At 43.6% G+C, this 23,078-nt stretch overlaps 1 protein-coding gene across 1 annotated transcript; it reads right to left on the reverse strand.

Moving 5' to 3' along the window:
• Window positions 1-51: 51 nt before the first annotated feature.
• On the reverse strand, window positions 52-17,913 carry VXN (vexin). The gene is made up of 7 exons (XM_054285264.1): window positions 17,839-17,913; window positions 17,303-17,472; window positions 14,322-14,377; window positions 8,053-8,179; window positions 4,097-4,158; window positions 2,341-2,426; window positions 52-648 (listed from the first exon to the last, which is right to left on the reverse strand). The coding sequence occupies exons 2-7, from the start codon at window positions 17,364-17,366 to the stop codon at window positions 462-464; spliced, it is 582 nt and encodes a 193-aa protein (XP_054141239.1). The 5' UTR covers window positions 17,367-17,472; window positions 17,839-17,913; the 3' UTR covers window positions 52-461.
• Between the last annotated feature and the right edge of the window lie 5,165 nt (window positions 17,914-23,078).

Consider the following 23,078-nt stretch of genomic DNA (forward strand, 5'->3'; position numbering starts at 1 on the left):
GATGAGGTTTTTATCTCATGATATGAGAGGAGAAGGACGACAGGCAGTGGTGCATGAGCAGATCCTGGGATTTAATGGCACTCTGTAATCAGTCTGCTGCCTTGCAGGAATTCACAAACCTCTTTGTAGGCTTCTCTTGTTGCAAGTCCAAGCTCATTCAGACAGGGCATGGGAAATGGTGAGTGGATCAGCAGTAGTCTCAGCATTGAGTCAAGAGGTAAATCTAGCGGGATAGCTGGGATTTTAGTGTAATGCAACAAGGAAAGGCCATTGAGTCGCATCATATTCACCATTTTTACCTTTGTTAGCCTTTCTCCCACTGTTCTGAGGCAATGGCATCAAGTAATAAAAAAGGATATAATCTTCCTGGGTGAGCTGTTCTGTGTCTGTTCCCTCATTGATCCTAAAGCACCTTGTCCTGCTAAAGGACCTTCTGCCTTTCCAAGGGATGCTGAGCCTTATCAGTCCGCCTCAAAGGCACTGTTTGTTGCCCCCAGGTATTCTGACTTCTTCTTGTGCTTCATCCACATCTTCCTCAGGAGGCTGGGTGTCCCACACAGGTTGCCTCCTGTCAGTGGCAGGGAAGCTTCTGCTCCTGGTGGCAGGGACAGGTCATACTCTGTTGTCTTCCTCCAGCGCTGCCTGTGGCTAACAAATAAAACACAAAGTGTGTGCAGAGTGCTTCTCCCTGGCCCTCCCTCCCTGCTTATGGCAACCAGCCCCTCAGGACCAAGGGCTCCTGGCTGAAAAGGTGTGCCCATGTGTAGGGGAATCGAATATAGGTAAATAAAGGTAGTATAGAAAGTAATCTTATCCCCTAAAGAGTTGCAGCTGGGTTAATTATTAAAGATTAGAAGCAGGCCTGATTTTAACAGGTGACACCTGTAGCCAATCAGAAGAGTGTTACAAAAGAGTGGATTGGGTGGTTGAGAGGGAGCTGGAGTCAGCTGGCTGCTGTGAGGACATGGAAGAGTCAGCGCCTAGAGGAGATGCCTACAAGAAACATCAAGGAGATATGAAACTCTAGCAATATAATGACAATACTCTAGCAATATAATGAAACTCTTGCAATGTAATAACAATAGAACTCTTGCACTATAATGACAGCCCCCGTGCCTGGCTGAAATGTGTGCCCATACCTGGCCCACCCCTGGGACCGGCAGGTCTGGAATGAGCAGGGGCTCTGTGGGTCGGGGGGCTGGGATGCTGCAGCTGCCACACTCAGCTTGGTGTCCTTGTTCCCTCACTGTCAGAGCGGACACTGACACAAGGGGACAGGCTATAAGTGGGACCACTCCAAGTGCATCCTCTCTAGCAGCTGACACCCAAAAAGGAGCGGGGGGATTGCCCAAGGAGAGAGCTGGGCCCTTCCACCAAAGCCCAGGGACCACGTGGTAGTGATGAGTTCCATGAGAACATCCATCTCTGCGTATGGAGTGTGAGGACACTGTGACCATGAGCTAGTTACTGTCCCTCAGGTGACAATGCTGGCATCTCAAATCCCACCCAGACCCACATCTGGGTTAACTGCCTGGCGATGAGTGCATCATGGTCAAGCTGTTCCTTAATTAGACTTTAAGACATAATTTTTTTCTTCAATTAATTACATTTTCTAATCACATTTTAGGGCAAGTATTACAGACTTCTTAGGGGGAAAATACTTTTATTTTGAATTACGATGATTTTTTTCCCCAGTGATAAAGTAGAGCCGTAATGGGCACAGAGATAGCTGTATAAATGGCCATGGATGATGATAAAATCAGCATAACCTTTAGCAATCTGTCCCTGCCTTGGGGAAGCAAGAGGCATGTCTGGAGGGTGGGAAGTGAGAGGAATGGCAGATTTGTCTTTATAAACAAGCTGTGGGTTTGCTGGTAGATAAAACTAGCACTGGGAGATAAAAGAAACAATGGGAAAGATTCCACTGATTGATGAATGGAAAAAGATATTTGCTTTTTACAAATGAACTTTGGGTTTGCTGATAAACAAAATTAGACATTGAAAGATGAAAGAAACAATGGGGTAGAAAACCCCCTAAATTCCTTAAGAATTAAAAATTAAAAGGGAGGGTTGTGCAAAAGAGGGAAATCTTTGGGATTAGGTGTATTGGGAGGTCTGTACCTCTCAAGTACCTCAGCCAATGGGGAAAGAGAGGAGGGAAATGGGGCCAGGAAATTAGGATAAAAAGGAGGCTGTGTCCTCCAAAAATTGGAGATATCCCAGGGGAATGCCCCCTGGCCTCTCCCTTTATTAGAATAAAGTAAAAGGACTCCTCTGTCTCCTTTTTGGCCATAAAGCTCTGGTGTTTGTGGATTAATTTTCCCAGCAGAAGGCACTTACTCTTCCGTAGAAGTGCGGTTGCGTGTGGGCGAGCCCGTGACAGCCACGGCTTTCACCGTGATATGGGCAACTGGAGATGGAGGGATCTGGGGGAGGACAGAGCACATCATTAGGAAATGCCACTGATGAGTGGGGACAGCAGTTCATCTGAGGAAAGAGGCTGTTTTAAGAAAACCAGTAAATGCTGTAAGTCTCTTAACAAGAGAAAGCAGGTTAGGGATTTGACGGCACAACTCTCACCCACACAATCGCCAGTTGCTCACGTGAATATTCTCACTGAGCTCAGCACAGGACTTGAGTGAGCCACAGCTACACCTCCCATCCAAGAAGGGACACTTGCAGAACTTTTTATTCCCTAGTTTTTGTGTTTAGCTTCCTGAGGCAGTGAGGTGTTGTGCAGAGTGAGCAGCCTGCCCCTTGCTGCTCCCGCCTCCAGGGCTGCCTGGGAAGCAGATGTCCCAGCCATCACAGCTCCTTCAGCATTCAGAGGAGTTTCCCTGTTTAGTTGTGTGCTGCTCTGTGGTGTGGGGGCACCCTGGTTATGCTCCAGTTCTGCCATGGCCCCACAAGTGCCCAATCATCCTTGTCTTATTTGATCATAAATTGCCCACCAGAGCTGAGTCACATTTCCCCATAAACAGGTCTCTGAGAACAGCATATCCATATATACCAAGATGGTAAGTTTAAGTGTGAGTTGCCCAGAAACAGGAAAAAAAATGTCAAAAATTGTGAGGTGAACTCATTATTTCAGGCAATAAGCACACTTATTGATTTTACTGGCAATTCTGAAAAAAAATGTTCATGTTATTGTCACTACCATAACTGTTCTTAAGCTTTCTAGGGCTATTACTCCTAGGATTAATCTGAGACTGGGTATACATTTAGGTGTGTTTTTCAAGTATCCTAAGATCTAGAAATGTTTGAAATCACTTTTGCAAACATCCTTTGAAATTTAACTAAGTTAATTATTAGAAGGTTCAGTTAGATTCATTACACTGAATAACATTAGTTTTAACCATCCTTAAGTATTGTACTGTATTTTTCATAAGTGTAGCCCAGCTATGAGCTAGCAAGCATGCTTCAACCATCCAAAAGAGCCTCTAAAACCACAAAGTTTCAACAGCATGGTCTGGTGTTGGCCAGAAACTATTAAAACACTTTTTTTTCTTTGAAAAAGTTAGTTTTTATTAAATCTAGAGACGATGAAAATTAGGGGGGCACTGTAAGACAAAGAAGTGAGGGAGAACATTTTAGTAAAGGTGAGTCATTTTTAACCAAAATATTTTTTCCGTCTGTTAGAGAACACATTTTGGGGGTTTGTATGATAATTTTCCCATCAACTCTTTACGTATGTTCCTGACTTTGGAGATTATTGTGTCAGGATGGCATTCTGGAGAAAACAAATTATTTGATGCTTGTTCCACTTGAGAAATTATTTTTTTCTCAATTTGTGCAATTCCCTGAGAGACAAGAGGCTAATTTCTCCCAGCTCTTGCAGGTGGTTGAGCATCCAGAGCAGGAGCCTGCCTGTTTCCATCCCACCACTCTTCCTGGTTCCTGAGGGGCAGTTCTCTGTCCTATGCCAGTCTCTGCTCCCAGCTAAGAGATCCTGTGGCACAAATCCTGTTTCAAGCTTTAACAAGGGCTGTGGAATCTGCAGGTTCTGCAGCAGACTGACATGGTGTTAGTGTGGGACGTGCTGATGGGTACAAGGTTTTAAGATGCATTGGTAGCTGGTTTTGCTCTATTTGCTTACCAAAGATTTTCCATCCAACAGGTGATTATAGGACTTGGATGACTCTTGTTCAGTAATTCCCACTGTAAAGCATAAGAAACATTATATTAGTTGCAATTATCCCATTGGCACAGCTTGTATGAAAAACCTCCTTCTATGCAGTGAGATCCAGATATGGACAGAGCCCAGACACAGGTTACAGTCCCACCAGATTTGATTACAGCCAAAAGAGCAGAGTGACCATCTATTGTGATGTCAAAATAAGTGATTGTGGAGCTGCTTAAGTCATTCTGGAAAGTCTCTCAGCTTGCTCCTGGACTTTTCAAATGAGATGACAAGCTGCCCTTAGCAGGCCAAGCTAAGTGGGAGCCTTTTCCCCCTCTGTAAACACTCAGGTATTTCTACAAGCAAAGAGCCCAAATGCTGCTCCTCAGCCCCCACTGCAGGTTTGTCCTGCCTAGGAGATCATTCTCTCCTTTCTGTATTGCTCTGGGGAGTTATTTTAACCTGGACAGAGATGTGTGCAATGTCAACCCTGTCACAGGGAGGGATTTCCACCTTTCTGCCAGCGGCTGAGTGACATCTCTCTCTCTGCTGTCCTCAGCTCTGAAGGTTACCCTTCAGTTTCAAGTAATTGCTCATCCGATAGCTTATCCATGGATAAATGCTCACTGACATTCCTGCCCACTGTGCCAAGGAAATATATGAGTGAGAGATGCCAGATTTTTTCATGTGGCCAAATCCTCCTATTTGGCTGTGGAAATCTGGACCTCTCTACTGATTTGACCAATGGAATATAAATAAAGACAGCAAATTTGGAAATAGCCAGGGTGCTGCTTACAGTGCTGTCTCCAGCATGACTTAGCAACTGGAACTGTCTCCTCCTTCTGGGGGCAATATTTGACTGTGCTAAATATCCTAACCAGCTTCCTTGTTCCCGCTCCACCCCCCTCCAGTAATTCCATTAGGTACCTTACTGTATCCCTCACGTCAAAGTTAATGCAATTACCTTCTCTCATCGTGCATGTTAGGTACTGACAGTATCCAGCAAGTGGATCAGCAGTGCTTCAGCTCATGCCCGTATTTTTTCATTTTTATTTGTTTTCTCTTACTTTGTCTGATTCTTCCCTTCAGCCCATCCCACTTATTAGATACAGAAAATGCTCTTGCAAACTTTTAGCAAAATATCTAAGCAAAAGAAAGTCTTCATGGCTTCAAGGTTTGTAGTTGCTCCCCAGTGGTGGCTGGATGCAGTGTGAATTCCACTTCCAGAATGCTGGAATGGACTGTCCTGCTTTGCTGTTTGTGCAGGATTTCTGATGGTAACAATAAACATGCTAATGGCCTCATCTGTGTTTGTTTTACTTGTTTGTTTATCGTTGGTTCTAATTTAGGCTTAATTTCTAAGTTCTGCCTACTCATTTCCCTTTCTCCGTCTATGAGACCTGTTGCCCCCTTTTCTGCTCTCCTTTTTAGATTCCTACAGCTTTTCTCTTGTTTGTATTTATCTGTCATCCTTTACTCTCATCTCCCCTAACAGCAGAGACCTGCACTCCCTCCTTTCTGCCTCCCTGCCATCCTTCACCCTGAGCCAGCCCCAGCTACTCCTTCTCCTGTCCCTGCTCCAGCTCTGAAGCTCCTGCTCTTTTTTCAGCCACGTCTTGGCTCTGGTCCTGAGATCTTTTTGAGGTCTTTTCCTATGGTCCCAGGCTCAGTTTCTTCCTTTCCAGTTTCCCAGGCCCCACTCTTGTCTGGTTTGTTTCTTAATGGGATGGCTTGTGTGCAGTGTGGTTGCAGACCAATGATGTGAGGAACATGCACCTTCATGGACCTGCTTTAGAGATGTAGCACCTTTTAACATCCAGATGTCCAATTTATCTTGGAAAAACATGCCATGTGGGATTTCTTTAAAGAAATACAACTTGACTGCATCTGGCTGATTTTTCACAGGAGAGCAAAAGATGTGTATTTGGTTAGAAGGTCATCCCATGTGAAACTGCACAGCCCTCCTCCAAGTCAGTCTTCCAAACATAACACACCAGTGTTGGAGGAGCTGAATGACCACTCTGTTTGTGTTTACTCATCTCCTTGGTTTTGTATTGGCGAGATCTATTTTTCCTTCACGGTTTCTCACAAATATGCTGAACAAGATTTGGTTGCCAAAAAATCAGGTCTGTGGCTGACATCCAGCATCTGAAAATCCATCCCTGATGATTATCGTTCAGCTGATCCTAAGCAACTGAACAGGGATCTTATATAATAAGATGACTCAGGCAAACTCAGTAATTTACAATTTATCATCTCTAAAATATTGTCAGGGAGTGTTTATGACTCTGAATAAGTTGAGCAATGCCACAGTCATTATCTCATTAATTCCACTGGATATTTTAAGTGTGAAAAATGTGTATTTTATGATTGGCTTTTTGCAAATATTAAAATGAATATTATATATGTTATGTTAGAAAGTTATACTGTATTAATATTCTTAAGTAGTGTGTTAAATATACTTTTAGGTTATAACATAATGTTAAAATAGAAACTATGCTATGTAAGATACTTTTTTTAAAGAGAGAACTCACATTGAGATAGCAGCCACAGGACACCTAAATCTTTCTGAGAAAATGAATTTATTGCTCCATTATCAGAAGAAATGAACTTCTTCCCACCTTGCTTAGCCATGAAGATGCCATTAGGATTAATGGGAAGAAGTTGACACTGACCAGACAGAATCCTTTGTTTGAATGGAATTTATGCATCATATATGAGGTCTATGAATATGCAACAGGTTATTGCTTTTAAGGGTTAATCCTCTGTTAATGTGTGTCTTTTTTTGGGCTTATTTTGCCCAGAAAGAGATACCCAGACTGCCCATAACTCTTTGTTTTTATTGTCTCGTGTTGTTCTAAATCCTAATAGTCCAAATGTATATTACTCTAATTATATTCCTATCTTCATAACCATTTTATTACTATTCAACTTTTAAAATTTTAAAAACGAGTGACTGGTGTTTTTCACATCAGCACGGACTCACCCTCAAGGTCCATGATAAAGAGGATATCGCAGTCTGCTGTTTTGGATATCGCAGTCTGCTGCTACTCCGCACAAGTGGCAGACTGCGATATCCAAAAAGACTCTGGGGCCAGGGAGGAACGAAGGGCTTTGGTTCTGGTTCTGGCCAGCTCTAAGAGTCCGTGTCTGGATGGGCTGTTCGGGTCCAGCCCAGCTAGCTATGAACCCCTCCCACACAATCTTACATGGACAAAGGCAAAAGACCAGAAGAGTTCTTCTCCACGTGGGGAACCAACATCCCACATTTATTTCCATCCCCTTCTTGTGGGGGACTTTTATACCCGGGGAGTGGGGGGTGGAGGAAGAGGACCACATCCAATGGGATACAGGTGAGGAGGGGCGAGGGGAGGGACTGACCAGGGAAGAGACCAGCCCCAGACCTGGGGGTACTGGCATTGTAGGGGGATAGAATATAAGAAAATAAAGATGGTGTAGAAAGTAATCTTACGCCTAAAGAGTTGCAGCTGGGCCAATTATCAAAGATTTGGAACAGGCCTGACTTTAACAGGCCACAGCTGTAGCCAATGAGAAGAAGAGTGCTATAAAAGGATGGGGTGGCTGGTTGAGAGGGGAACTGGAGTCAGTTGGCGGCTTTGTGAAGAAGAATGAGTCAGTGCTCTGAGGAGATGTCCATGAGAAACACCAAGAAGGTGTTTTGAAATAAGGAGATAACAGTATGAAACTCCTCTGCAGTACCTAAGGAGATAACAGTATGGAACCTCTGTAATAAGATGACAACAGGGAGTGAGGGAAAACCCATGCAATGGGAGAGGGGAATAACAAACCATGTGATGTAACATAAACTATTCAGTGCGATATAAAGACTGCTCAGTGCAAATCTCCAATCACACAGTGCAAAACAACAACTAGATAGACTATTTAGTGCCATACAGCAGTTGAGGACTCACCAGGGTGCTGGGCAGTGCCCTTGCTGGGGCTGGCTCTGCGCTGCACCGGGCTGCCCCGTGCCTCCTCCTCATACAGCACTCGCAGGAGATGGTCCTGGTGGGACCGGTGCTCTGGTATGGCCACCACCTGCAGGGGACAGCAAACGCCCCGTCACACCCGGCCCCGGGGATCAGGTGTGACAGGAGTGGCAGATTTGGCTTTACAAACAAGCTGTGGGTCTGCTGGTAGATAAAATTAGCACTGGGAGATAAAAGAAACAATGAGAAGGATTCCACTGATTGATTAATGGAAAAAGATATTTGCTTTTTATAAATGAACTTTGGGTTTGCTGATAAATGAAATTAGACATTGAGAGATGAAAGAAACAATGGAGAAGAAAACCCCCTAAATTCCATATGAATTAAAAATTAAAAGGGAGGGTTATATGGTAGAAGGAAATCTCTGGTATGAGGCGTATCGGGGAGTCTGTACCTCTCAAGTACCTTGGCCAATGGAGAAAGAGAGGAGGGAAATGGGGCCAGGAAATTAGGATAAAAAGGGAGGCTGTGTCCTCCAAAAATTGGAGAAATCCCAGGGGAATGCCACATGGCCTCTCCCTTTATTTGAATGAAGCCAGAAAGGACTCTTCTGTCTCTTTTTGGCCATAAACCTCTGGTGTTTGTGGATTAATTTTCCTAACAGGTGCTCTCTCGAGGTCATGGGGGAGCTGAAAGGCTGCTTGTTCTTCCTGCTGCTTTGCTGTCATCCAAAGGGGATTTTGTCAGGTGGGGACTGTGGGATTTTTGGGATTTTGTTTGGCTCCAGCTTCTGTGCTGTGTACAGAAGTATGGGAAAATCCTGCTGGGTCTTTCTGGGACCCAGCTACTTAGCTGCACCTTTCTATACTTTCCTCAGGAGGCTGAAATGTGCTCTTCTCCAAGCTCTGCTGAAAAGGATTTGCCTCTGATAGAACCCAGATTTATTATTGCATCACATCTTGGGCAACCAGTCAAACTTATGCAATGCAAACTACAAATGCTGTTTCCTTATGGTCTCTCCTGTCTTTTGAACTTACTTACATATTGATAAAAAACTACAGAGACTATGAGGCAGAGAGGAATTGTGCTCCTAGAGATTAATTTTCACAACACTGGCTCACACAGACAAGACTGACTGACAGCTGCAACTTTGAGCATCACCCCCACCCCCTCCATCTCCCACAGTCCCTGAAAACAAGCATGAACAAAATCAAGCTCTTTTCTAACCAATTACGACTAAGCCATGGCACTCACTGTCCTGCCAAAGGCAGCTGGGGATGCCAGAGCTAATGTGAGTTTGGAAAAACAGGGATACACCTCAAAGCAGTGGAGTGGTCAGGACTGCTCTCCAGGATGGTCTGGAAAGAGTTTTCTCAAGAAGATCAAAGTTCCGACAGCAGGGACAGAGTGTTTCATACTTTGTTGGGTTTTTTAATTCTTCCCTAAAGACTTGCTGGTGTCATAGAGAGCCACTTAAACAGCGTGAAGATCCAAACCAGCCAGGAAACAAGACATGTGGCAACTATTCAGCCTATTTCCTATTAGACTAACTTATGTTGGAAGGCCATGAGAAAAGCAGTTAGTTGCATCTTGCTGATGACTGGCACCTGCTGTCTATGTGTTTTAGATATAAATATAGTTATTTTGCCTCAAGACTGAGACAAAAAACTGGCCAGCTCACTATTGACATAGAAATAGCCTTAATTCTGTCTATTGCTCTGCCTTTTAACACACACTCAAGATAAAAACAAGAACCTGTTCAAGCATGTTCCCCTCACACCAAATTGTCCATTTCCTCTAATTGTGTTTTAATTCAGTTTGCCAATAATTTGCAATGTTCTGTGTATATGATTTTTTACACAGACATAACAACATATGCAAACCCACGTTTTCCAAAACAGGAAAGAATAAAAATCCCAACCTAACCACTTTTCATTCTTTTGTCTCCACGTACCCTCAGGAGTCTGGACAAGCCTACATCCTACTGACTAGTAGGATGAGGAGCAGAAACTGCCCAACAACCGGCAAAAATACTTGTGGAAAAGGCAGGTAAGGCAACCAAAGCCTAATCCACAGCTGGATAGCGGTTTCCTCCTATTTCTGCAGATTTTGACACACAGCCTATCATGCTCCATGTGCTGTAAACTACCTAAAGACATGCCTAAAAGTGTTCAGTTAAAGGGACTCCTGGTGTCCTTGAAGACAAGCACATGCCAAAGGAGGCTGCAGCTGGCTCCCAGCTCTGCTGATCACAAATTTGGGGCTGCCAACAGAGCTGAGCCTCAGCATTGCTCCGATGCCTCAGAACGAGGGTGATGCTGGTTGTGAGAGGCCTCCTGTTGCTGCTTAAGCTGTTGGCACTGGCTCCCTCCCTCCCTGCTGCCCCTGGAGCAGCTCCAGCACCTCCCCATCCCTCTGCAGCAGCTCCTGCAGGCTCCTGTGTCCACACACGCCCTGGCCACACAAACCTTACAAGCTGCTCACCAGGGCATCACCCCCTGCACCACGGGGACACCAGTGGAGACTCCCATCCTCAGGACTAATATGATGGACTGTGGCTGGCAGGAGTCTCTAATGACAGCCCTTGGAGTCTGCCTTGTGTGAACCGAGCTCTTCCAGCTTTCAAGGAAAGCCACAAAACTCAGCTTTTTCCCCCATCTCTGGAAAAATGTCTGGTGCTCTTGGTCACACTTAGTCTTTGCAGGTGTGTGACAGAAAATGTCATCAACCCTCTGCTCCTGAAACAGCTGTGGTCACTTATTTTGCATTGTCATGGAAAGAGCATTTTTGGTAAGTAGGATGCTGGCTGCAGTCACCTCTAATCCTGAAAGTGGCTTACTTGATCAGTGTAAACCACCATGGACTTGAAACTTAACATTCTGCCTACATGTTGCACAGTTTGGGGAAAAGAAGAGGGTTTTTATCTTGATTAATAGCAAGAATTATTTAGGCACATTGTCTATGTTTTTTTAATTCCTTGTTACATATGATATCAGAAATGCCAAAATGTCTTCAAGCAGCAGAACCTGTATAAATAAGTTACAGTGCCATTTTCCATTACAGCTGGAGACAACAGTGCAATGTCTATAACATACTTTCAGCAGAATTTTTTTTTTCCAGCATTTGGTTGTAGCACATTTTGGGAGTTCCTTATCTCCTAATTCAAGATTTCACAGTGACTTTGGCTACCTCCCCCATTACTGTAATATATAAAGACTTATCTAGGTCAGGAAACTAAACCTGCTGTAGCTTGGTTTTGATCTAAAGTGGAGCTGACATTTCTCTAGGGTACCTAGGGTAAAGCAGAAGGATCAACTTGGAGTCACTTTTCTTTTCTAGACATACCAGGAAATTTAAATCTGTGCAAATGGCAGAGTCAGCCAAACTATGCAGAATTACCAAACTGCTCTCTAAAAACCTACTGTTTTTAGAACCTGTAAATCCTTTGGTCTGTTTGCAGGACTCTGACTCTGAAATCAGAGCCCAGCAAACTCTCTTTTTCTGGACTTTGCCATGCACATGAGAGCACTGAGGCCTGCCATACCCACTTTTGGAATTAGCTGTGCTCGGGGGGAAGGGGCACAGAGGATACGGGGCAGTCACAGAGAGGCTCTTCCAACCATCCTGATCCTGGACTTAAAATCCCACTACCAACCAACAACCATCCAGAAAAGGTGACAGTTAAATACCTGGCTTTGGATAAAACTTTGAAAGTTAGAGTCTGAACAACAATGTGCTTGTTGGTGGAGAAAATTCCAGATTTGTAGAGTTAAGTTATTTTGATGGCCTAATGCTGAGCTGATTTTTAATGTGGCAGCTCTAGCATGCACAGGGGTATTTTCTACTTTTCTTGCAAAGTAGACAGGTACTGGTGTCCAGAGAGTTCTATCCAGGGGATTTTGGGGCTAGAAGAGAAGGGAAGGATCTACTACCACTGGAAATAACTCTTAACAGGGCAATAGGAACTGCAAATATACATATTGGTGAAACAGCTGAAAAAAAAAGGGGCTTCCTCCTTTCTGTCACCCTTCCACAGTCGTTATCATGCTTTTGGGATGAGCTCTTGTATGTGATGGAAGCTACCCCCCACAGTCAGTAATTTGAATGTTAAATCACTTAATGCTACACTGCTTGAGTACTTCTGCTGTGAAAAAAAAGCTCTGGCAGATGTCCACGTTGGTAGCTATTTTTGTCCTTGCTGAGGATTAAAGTTGTGCATCCACTGCAATCACCAGAGCAGAAGATTTCATGTTAGCTGAGGCATTTCTACAGCTCTGACTGCAGGTGCAGATGTAAAAGTGAAAAATAAACAATCATTCTGCGACTTTTCTGTGGGTCCAGAAATTGGCAATCACGGCTTCCTCACAGGCACGTCTATTCCAGTACGTGCAATTTCCTTCAGTGCTTGCTCACCAGCTGCAAGCAGCTGCATCCCACTGAGGAAGGGGAATGTCTAAGAGTTGGCTGTGCTCAGTCAAACACTTTGGTTTGAGAGCCATAGCCATCCTTGTTTGTGTAGCTGGAGCTGCAGACCATTCCTCAGGCTTGGTGTTCCCACTGCTAATGTGATGCTGCCTGCATCATGACTAAGAGCCAATCAAAGGACATCCTTAATTGGGGTCAGGAAAGCCCCAAAGGGAAAAAACCCCAATCCTCTTAAAATATAGCAACAAAACAGGGACTTTCTTATCTTATTTTCTTAGGCTTTTATGAGTACAGTGCTGCCACAGCAGCTGATCCAATCCAAATTAAATATTAGGTGCTTCCATTTAGTAGAAGCAACTATCTTCTGAGATTTGGGACAAGATAACAGACACAGAATTTCCTTTGATTTTGATGCAAACCAGCTGAATTTTTTTCAGCTGAATAGTTCTATGAGAAATATTGTCCAAAAAAAAGTAAATTATCTAAGTATTTTATTTAATCAATTCAGAATTGTTCATGTTGGTTTGGACTTATCTGTTTTTATATTGCATGGAAAACAAAATATACCAAAGGTTTAACAAATGAAAGTGGAATATCTCAAAATGGCTTATTTTGAGTAACACTCCAGCAGTCTGACTCATCTTTCTTTTGGAATGAAGAGTAATTTTGAAATCTCAGCCTGAGCTATGGGACAAGACCAACCAAACCAAGACTGTCACAATTTGGGAAAATATACACATGCAGAGCTTCTACCCAAAAAATGACAGACATGTTTCTGACTCTTCCTGGGGACCACTCCAGGTGTCCTGTGATGCACTGGGATCCTGTGATCTGCTTTAATAACCAAAAGAGAAGGTGGGAGTGAATGTGATGTTTTTTTCCGGTGCACAGGTAATTGTGGTAAGCAGGAGGACCCACAGTTCTGTGAGGAGATCAGGGAATCAGGAATACAAAGAAAAGGCTCTTGGAAAATGAGGATGTATCTGGGAAGCAGGAAAGGGCATGGAAAAAGGGAAGGCCATGGAGCAAAATACTTCAGCAAAGTGCTAGATAAGAGACAGGTTTGCGGTGAGAAGAAATGCTTTGGCAGAAGAGTCTCAAACTTGTAAGAAGTGCTTTGATATGCAGAGGAGACTGTCATTCCTGCAGATCAGCTAAAAGGATTGTGCAAGGGGTTCTGAATGGGTCAAGTGGATTTCAGGAGGGAAAACTGTCTCTGAAGACAAGAAACCTCACACCCATGAGTGAAAGCAGCTGAACTTGCAAGGCATTTACTCAGAGCATGAAAAATGCTCAGTTAATTTAATCTGGGGGGTTCCTCTGTGCCCTCTGTACCGAGGCTGAGGCAAGGGCAGGCAAGAACTGCTGGGACGAGGGGACAAACATGAATATTATTATTATTACTACTTGATTAACACTGATGTGATTTGGCATGATTTGCTTACTTTTCATTCCTGCAGGTGTCTCTGGGCTTACTGTGAAGGCTCTATGGACAATAATGAAGTCTGTGATTCCCTCAGATGGCCAGTGTTGGTAAGCACTATGTTCATTTTGACTGGCTCTGCATGGCAAGGCCTTTTTTGGGCTTTTTGTTTGTTTGTTTTTTGTTGTTTTTGTTTGTTTGTTGGCATTTTTTTTCAAATAAACTGCAGCTGTACAGGAACTCCCCCTTCTGTTTCCCACCCCACTCCCAGCATCAGACATGGATGCCCTTCTTTACTCTGGAAGATCTGCTTCCCATTTACCCACAGCACTTTTGAGGGTATGCATAGCCAGCTAGAATGTGAAAAAAATAAAATAGGGAGAGGAAAGGAGATTTTTCTTACACTCTTTGCAAGGATGTGCTGTGAAGCTTTGGCTCGTCTTCGGGCAGGACTACATGCTGCAAAGAGAAGAACAGAACACGGTCAGGATGCTGTGGAGATGGACACGTGCCCCTCAAAGTCCTCTGTAAGAATTCACTGTGGGCATGGTAGGAAGAGGGGGGAGAAGAAAGGGTTTAAGGAGGATTCCAGCTGAAACAATCCAAAGTCCCTTTTGATGAGATCTCAGAGAGCATGCTCTGGCTGCACAATACAGAAATCCGTGGCCACAGGGCCACAGCCCATCCCGAGTTTCTGCACCTCTCCCACAGGCTTCCAGGAGGAGCAATCCTCCTCCTTTCCCAGTGTGGATCTGGCCTCCCACCTGCCAGTACTTCAGGAGGAAATGAGTAGTGTATACATTAACTTGGAGATGATGATTTTATCTAGTTAGAGACCTTATCAATAAGCTCAAGCTCTCACATGACATTGTTTCACTTTCACTGCATGATGTCCAAAGCACAACATTTGCACTAAGCCTAATATTTTCTTTTTCAATTCTCCAAATTACCTGCTCTCTTCTTTAGCCTGGGACATTTTCCTTAAAGTCTTTGTCTCACTTTTTATTTCTTAGACCCACAAAGACACCAAAAACATAGAACCACTAGCTAATAGACACACAGGGTGACAAGGCCACAAGCCAAGCTTTTGTCTGGACTGAGGCAACTGGTTTTGGGTGATGGTTTTACTGGACTAAGTGAAGGCTCTTTAAACTGTTGTTGTTTGAGTTAGGCTTGAAACTGGCCAGAAAGACTCTGTGACCCTACCAGTTCTTCCTCTCATCATATCTACCCTGCTTTGTGTTCAGGCTACCAGAGCTACAGGATTTAGCCACCAGTGACAGAAACAGGCTTGCAGAAAGCTGCCAAATGTGGAGAATTAACTCCAGTTCTAAAGGCTGACCCTGGGGGCAAGGCACATGAATGGGGGTTTCCTATTCAGGCTGTGTGTATAATCCCAAGGCTTTGAGGAGCCAGGAAGGTTTGTCACAGGATGATGGGTGACTCCTACTCCCCAGGTGAGCTTTCCTTGGCGTTGTTGGCATACATTTCACTTGCAGTCCTTATTACTGCTGTGTATTACTGTGCGCAGAGTTTTGGAGCTGTGGAAGCAGCTGGAGGTTATCCAAGGCTGCTCCTTGCTGGAGCCAAACTCCTCTCCTCAGATGGCAGCAGTAACAAGTGCCTGGCCTTTCCAGGGCTCCGGTACAAGCAGAGCTGGCACTGAGACCAAAGTCACTCTTCCTAGACAGCTTGTGAGTGTCTAACAGCCATCCCTCCACCCCCCAGTGAGGATGTAAGTCCTGAGCATGGGGAGCACACTGGAGAGGAAATTCTGGCCTGTGCTGTAGTGAAACAGGACAGGAAAATGGGAGGGTCCCTGTGAGCTGTGAGCAGCCCCTTGCAGCACAGGGCACTTCCACACTGAGCTTGTCACAAGGAAGTTGTCTGCCTGCCTGGAGTGTGCTAAGCTGTCAGTGTGATTACAGCCTGCTCTGCACAGTGTGATATCCTCAGGGATCCTCGCTGCCTTCTCCTGCAGGACATGTTTTATATTTTAAACCATGTTGAGTGTGGGATGAAAGCCAGACAAACATAATGAAGGTGGTTTGGGTTTTTTTAAACCTAGGAATACGCTGTAAGTTGTTTTTGAAGCTGCTTCCATCACCTTTAGTTCTGGAATTTCACTGTGTGAGGACTAAACAAATTGCTTCTAAGCAAAACACTCAAGTGCAGAAAAGTTTAGTAATGCAAGGAATTATCTTTTTGTCTCTCTGGCACTTTAGGTATTTTACAACATAGTGTAAGGAGTACAGTTTTTTAGAGATTTCTACCAGAAGCAAGTGCTCTCATGCTGTTATAGCTGCTGCCCAGGCTAGTGCAAAAGGAAAAACACATAAATGTGCCTAACAGTCATAAATTTGCCTACTTTCAGAATACATATGATCCACAGTCCCTCATCCCCTGTTGTCTGCCAGAACGAGTGGCAAAAGGTTTATAGGGCTGAAGAAAGGCAAGGCATGAAAGGGAAATCACAGCACCAGCAAACATGCAATTGCTTGAATAGGCATTGAAAGAAGGGTGAATCACAGAAGTAGCCAGAAGTGACCCACTTGGGTGGGAATACAATGGCAGCAATGCAAACAGTGGGGCTGCAAGGCTGTCCCTGCAAACACCAATTTCTGCAGAGCTGGAGAAGGGAGAGAAGAACGAATCCTTGCAGGTGATGTATGTGGATTTGCCTGCAAAAGGATGCTTGTACGTATAGCTCGGATTTTGGGCAGCAAATACAATTACAGTGATGGTTCACTTTGTCATTTCCACTTATATTCCAAAATTAAGCAGGTGAGAGCTCATGGTCGCAGCTTGCAAGTAAAGATCTGATCTGGCCCCACAATTTGTTTTCCCTGCTTTCCCCTGCTTTCTTGTTGCTGAAATATGCAGCCATTGAGTTTAAACTAATTTGTTCAATCAAATGCAGGCTGGGCTTTGTCCGGTTCTTACTCTTCATTAGAAGCAATTAATGTTAATCATGCATTCATTTCCAGGGCATGGCTTTGGAAATGTTCCACTTATTGAGCCAGCAGACTTAAATTCAACATTCATGCACTTCACCCACTTCTAACTGCTCGCAGAACTTCATTCTCTTTTCTATTACACAGAAAAGCCACACAGTTGCAAGCTGTCACTTTAGCAGTTACCTCATAGGTACAGCAACACCGATTCCAGAGCTCCCAATTTTGCCAGAGTAAAGATTTTACAGAGCCACAATATTGAAGCACCTGCAGGGATTAGGTCGAGAAAGCAGCAGCGAGGGCTGGGCTGCAGGCAGAGCACGGCACACAGAACAGATGAGCTGCTCCCTTCAAATATTTCCCCGCTGCTAAACATCCCACCCCTCTAAAAGACAACACCACAGCCGTTGTTAGATTTTGATGTACTCACATTTGGAAGAAATCACAGTGAAAACTTCTAAATTTTCATCGCTGCAGCTGTAAATCTGGTGCATTTTCCAGCTCTCCCTACTGACTGCCTTTCAGCTTCATGCAACCGCTCTGAACTTCTGGTAAATAGGTTTCACTAATCCAATCTGGCTCTGTGATCATTGTCCAGATCTACAAAGGACAGACTGATGCTGTGATCTCATCTCATTCCATATTCTTCATTGCAACATTTTCTGCTCCCATCTGCCTTTCTATGAATAATATTAACACAAAGATTTAATTTAGCTCCTGCTTAAGCCTCTACTCAGATAGGAGCATTTTATTTTACATTTGCTTTTACCAGTGTGGAGAATCCTCTGCAATAAATAGCTAATAATTAAACTCTGATCTATTGGCAAATGTTCACAGAAGTGCTGCAAAGATATTTGTAATAAGTTGGGTTAAATGTGTACTTTAACATATTTACCATAAAATCTTGCTCCTTACACATAATGAAGAGATGACTAAATATATTAAGAAAAATATTTTGTGCTTTACCTTTTCATTTCATACACAAATACTGGAATCCTGGGTTTTTCAAAGCAAAATTTCAAAAGCAGACACCTAAGAAAAGCAAATGCCTAAGAAAGGCAGATGTGCATAGATCTCCATGCCCCCTACACATCTGTGGTTGCAAGGGGAGGAAAGGTGGCTCAGTCATGGATGGGTTCCTGACTTGATGGCTCTGGGGTCTAATCCCATATTTATGCACTTCAATAAAGGGTCTTCTTGCCAAAGCTTTTGATTTCTTAATACTCCCATCAGAAATTGTTCCTTTCCACCTCTATGAATATCCGCCCCCTCAACTTCTAGTGACTCAATGCTGCCATGGACACCCAAGACAGAAAATTTTGGCTTGCAGGCTCCAACAACTGATGTAGTTGGAGCACTTTCAAGTGTGAATAATGATATTAAATTATATCAGTCTAATGAATACCCTTCATTACTACCACGTGTGTGTCTAATTAGCACAAAAACAAGTGCTGTCTTCTCCTATAGATGTCTGCCACCAACAGTCCCAGATGGAAAGTGCCAGTGAACATGGGCTGTCACTGTCATATTGATGAATGTTTCTTATGGGAAATAATAAATATTGGTCAGATAGACATCCTGAGCCTGGAAGCATTTTTGTTGAGTGGAAGGTGTCGCTGTTTCAAGAGAAGCTGCTGTCACGTGTCACCTCCCAGGGCAGGCTCCTGCTGTCCAGGGCTGGGGGCATTGTCCCAGGAAACCGTGCTCGAAGCAGGCAGTGGGATGGCAATATAATCAACCAAAAGTTCAATTAGTTTTTGATTTATTGCGCCACATGTTCTGCTTGTATGACTGATGTCATTAACATCAGGCTGGGCTGGCGCATTCATCTGTGCCCGCCCGGCTGCCTCTGAAGGCGCAGGCACTCAACAGATGGGGAGCTGCACGGGTGCGAGGCAATTGTTTACCCCCCTATTGTCCCCGTGTCAAGCAATCAACCCAAATCCATTACCCACCGAGAAAAAGATCAGCGCACCGTCCATTCAGCACTGAATGGGGCAGAGGCGGTTATGCAGGAGGCTCTAAAAGCTTTCAAAAGGATAAAAAAAAAAATAATGAAGACCAACACTGAATAGTCCATTAAAAAAAAAAAAAGCTATAACAAATCTAACCCACCCTTTATTTCACCTTCAGATAGTCAGAGTCAGATGAGAAGACGGGCACTTTTGGACCTAAGTCATTGTTTTCCAAATTCTAGGTATGACCTACAGATATTTTGAAATCATAGATGGGGTTTAACATTAGAACAAGAATTGGGTTCTTCATCCTTTGAGGGTTGGTGGGATGTGGAGACTGAAGTGAGACTCTAGAGCTGGTCACCAGCTGGCATTCACTGCATTACAAGGCAGGTAGGCTTTGGACACACCTTTACTAGGCACAGGATGGGGAAAAATCACTGTACAGAGAACTGCTGAAAGGCACTCACATCACTTTCAGACAGAAAAATAGGGCTCAGGAGGACAGATAGAATATGTCTCGTCTGGGATCCTCATCTGGGATTGAATTGTCCCCATCCATGAAAAAGAGTTTCCTTCATTTTGCCCACATCTTGCAGAGTAGTTGAGCAGTATGAATGCTCAGGGTTTTGCATGAAATCTTAATGTGGCTTCAAGAGAAGACCTGAACATATTGGGCTACTTTTTTCTACGTCTCTGGGAGATATTTTGGGCAAATGTCCAATGTTGGGATTAGCTATGAAATAAGTGTAATTATATCTGCAGGAAGTGTAGTGCAAAAGCTCTACTGCATGCTACCTGATAAAGAAGTGTAGGCAGTAATTTTAGACTTGGAGGAGAAGCTCTCCACAATGTCCAACCCAGGAACTGCAGAGCCACATCAGACAATCTCACATGGTATCTCCTTCCAGCTCCCTACTCACCTAGCAAGACTCCACTCTGGGGTGGAAGGAGAAAACCAAACAGTTTTTGAGTCTATGAATCTTTTTTTGTTTTGTTCCCCAAACTACATAAAATGCCTGGAGACCAGGCTCAAATTTCTTCTTCTCTGCTAAAGTGAGGACTAAGCTATTAACTTAGTTCACATGGTGCCACTGCAGCCATGAGAAGACCCTAAGGCCCTGGGGTAAATCTTTGACCTAAGACTCCCAAGTGAACATGTTGAATCCAAATTCTTCCCTGTGGGCTGTGATACAGCAGTCTGCCAAATACCCACTCTCAGTGTTGATTGTAAAGGATGAAAACGTTTCCTGGTGCCAGAACAAAGTTACCAAAGGTGAACAGGGACAACTGAGAAGGAGGAGGAGGAGGTGGAGAAGGAGGAGAACTCCAGACACAAGAACTGACACGTGCTGTCTGACAAAACACACATCTGACCTTATCTGCAGGTCTGGGACAGGGAAAGTATTTGATTCTTGGGAATGGAGGTAGAAAGGAGGGAAAGGCAGAGAAGAAAGAATGCTTGCTGAGGCTGAAAGGAAAAAATATCCTTCAAAACAGCAGAAGACACAGCAATCCTTGTAAAAATGGCAGAAAAATTCAATAAACTGGTGATATATCCCTCTGGGGAGTTGGCAAGGGTGCTTTTTCCAAAGCCTGAATCTGTTAGGACATATTTTGAAGAAACAAATGTAGATGCTTGTCCTGTTTACCAAGTATGCCAGAGCTGGTAAACTTGAAAGGAGTCCAATTTTCAAAATATGGTTACAAAAACTGTAATTAAAAGTTTCAGTTATTTAAGATGAGAATCAGAAACCTCTAGACCTTATTTATCCTGGCCTCTGTGAACAAAGTGCAGATTTCTTCTAGTGAAGCTACAGGGAAGCAACCTGATACTCTCAACATGTGCAAGGGGTATTGCCAAGGGATTCCCTGGCCCACAGAGGACAAATCTCTTCCCAAGGCAGGTCTCTGGCTTCTCACTGGATCTTGCACCTTGTTGCATAAGAGGTAAATCTACTCTGTACTGAGCCACTTGAGCCTATTTCTTACTGTTAGCTGGGCAATATGATAAGGATAAACCCCAGGTATTTTTGGAATAGGATTGTGGAACAGAGAGATGCACAGATAACCATTTAAAAATAAGATGGGATAAAACTGCACATGCATACTGCAGGCATCTACTCTAAACCACTTCTGCATGATGCAATTCCAGCAGCCTTTTTTTGTGGAAGGAAAATCACTTTGTTTTGGTTTAGGGCCACAGAATTACAGCTGCAAATAGCTGAAAAGGAAAACCAACCAAAAAAGCAAACTATACAATGAGATTCTCATACATAATCTCTTGTTTTTCTCTGAATGAAAGGAATAGAGAGACAGATACACTATCACTAACTTCATCTCACACTTGTAGCAGACAGCAAAACTAGTTTAAAATTGAAGTAGCACAGCATGGCTTAAAGGTGAATTTTCAAAAGAGACGTGAATTTGCATCTGTCTAGAAGCTACTGTAACAGATTTTTCCTTAATGGGAATAAGATTGAGGCATTCAAAAAACATTTTGAACTTTAAATTATCTACAGGGAGCCAGAAGAGAGAGATGCAAGAGCTCTGCAGTTTGAAAAGATGAGTGCACAGGCTTCTCTGCTAATTGTGAAAGGAAATATCAGCCAGACCTGGAAGCCAGGCTGAAAGCATCCCCCCTCTAGTTACAGAAAGATAATGCAGAATTCTGAAAAAAAGAAGGAAAAGACAAAAAAAGGGTAAAAAAACCCAAAACAACAGCTTGGTTGGCTTCTCTTATAAAAGTTACATATAGATAATTGGGCATTCACAAATTTGCCCTAAGCTTGTAAAACACACTTGAGTAGGTCCATACGATGATTAGGTAGAAACACAATGCCCAGCACCACAAGGTTCCAGCCCCACAGAGCTTGTGCCAGCAGCAGGGATTGCACTAAGCCAGTATTAAAGCTAGGGCCAGGTTGAGCACGTGGAGGCTTAACAAGCTTTCATATACTGGTCGTGTACTGGTAATCCACAGAAAGCATTAAAAATGTCAACAAAGGAGCGATATGTCCAAACCAGGCTGTGACAACAATAGCTCATTAGGATGCTAATCTGCAACTACATTTGTCCTGGATTTATTAATTTTTCAAGCTAATTGACCACTGAGGTCTTTATTCCCCTGATAAGCCACAATGATTTTTAGATAGGGTTTTTTCACTCCCAATTTTTTCCTTTAAAACATTTTAAGATTATCTCAACTAATGGCTCCTGCTAAAAACATAACCATTTTTGGGCAAACAAACACATTAATCAAAGCTTGTCCTGGGGTTCCTGGATTTAGGCAGTGGCAGCCCTCTTGCTGCAACTGCATCCTGAGTCTTGCACTATATGCATTACAATTTACTTTTGGGTAACCAGGCACAAAATACTTAGGATTTCTCCAATGGATAAGTCTAGAGAGTAAGGCAACCTGAACTGTCACCTTACCTATCTCCTGTGCCCCACACAGCCATCAAGCTCCTTTTGCCACATGCAATACATGTGCTCCAGTGGGGATGAAAAGTCTTTGGAGGGTATCAGATGGCATTGCCTCCTCTGGCTTAAGCTCTGTGTGAAAATGAGATTAAATTTAAAACAAGGACCATCGTTATTTGGGCTAGAGACCATAGGACTAGCAACTTAGAATATAGGAAGTAGAAGCTGCACTAAAGGCTCAAAAGCAGATCAGATTTATGAGTCCCCTTTTGATCCAGACTCAGGTTATCTGAGTGAAGTAGGGTAGCACAGGAGTTGGCACTGTGACAGAGGAGGCTTCAGAGTTGCTGTGCCTTTGAAATGTGATTATTTTGAGGTATCTTTTGTTCAACCAGTACATCAAATGACCATGGAGCACACAGGTAAGAGCCTGGAGGGGGGGAACTCTGATGCCAATTATCCTGAAACAGTTTTTGCTGAGATGAGGTGACTGATCTGATCTCCCTGCTGGTTTGGTCTTTGTCCTCTCCACTGACGCTGCCGGTAGGGGTGTCAAAGATCTTCTGCTGTAAGCACTTGACTTGTTTGTAGGAATCTGATTAAAGTAGATCACCTCAGATAACAAGAGGAATTAATGCTGCAAATACATAGGAGAGGATTTTCAAGCTTATAAGCTACAGAGAGGTCAGCACTTTTAAAGTCACGCAGCAGCCTCTGAGTTCTTTGATTTTCGCAGAACTCATGATCTTTACATGTCCTTTTCCTTTATCCTGTTAGCCTTTACACTTAAGCACTTTCCTTTATTACTTCAGTTTTATCTGTAATCTG

The sequence above is a fragment of the Melozone crissalis genome, unplaced genomic scaffold, assembly GCF_028551555.1.
Source record: "Melozone crissalis strain CALT ecotype California unplaced genomic scaffold, PUWL_Pcris_2 ptg000042l_1, whole genome shotgun sequence".
In the NCBI taxonomy this organism is placed as follows: Eukaryota; Metazoa; Chordata; class Aves; order Passeriformes; family Passerellidae; genus Melozone; species Melozone crissalis.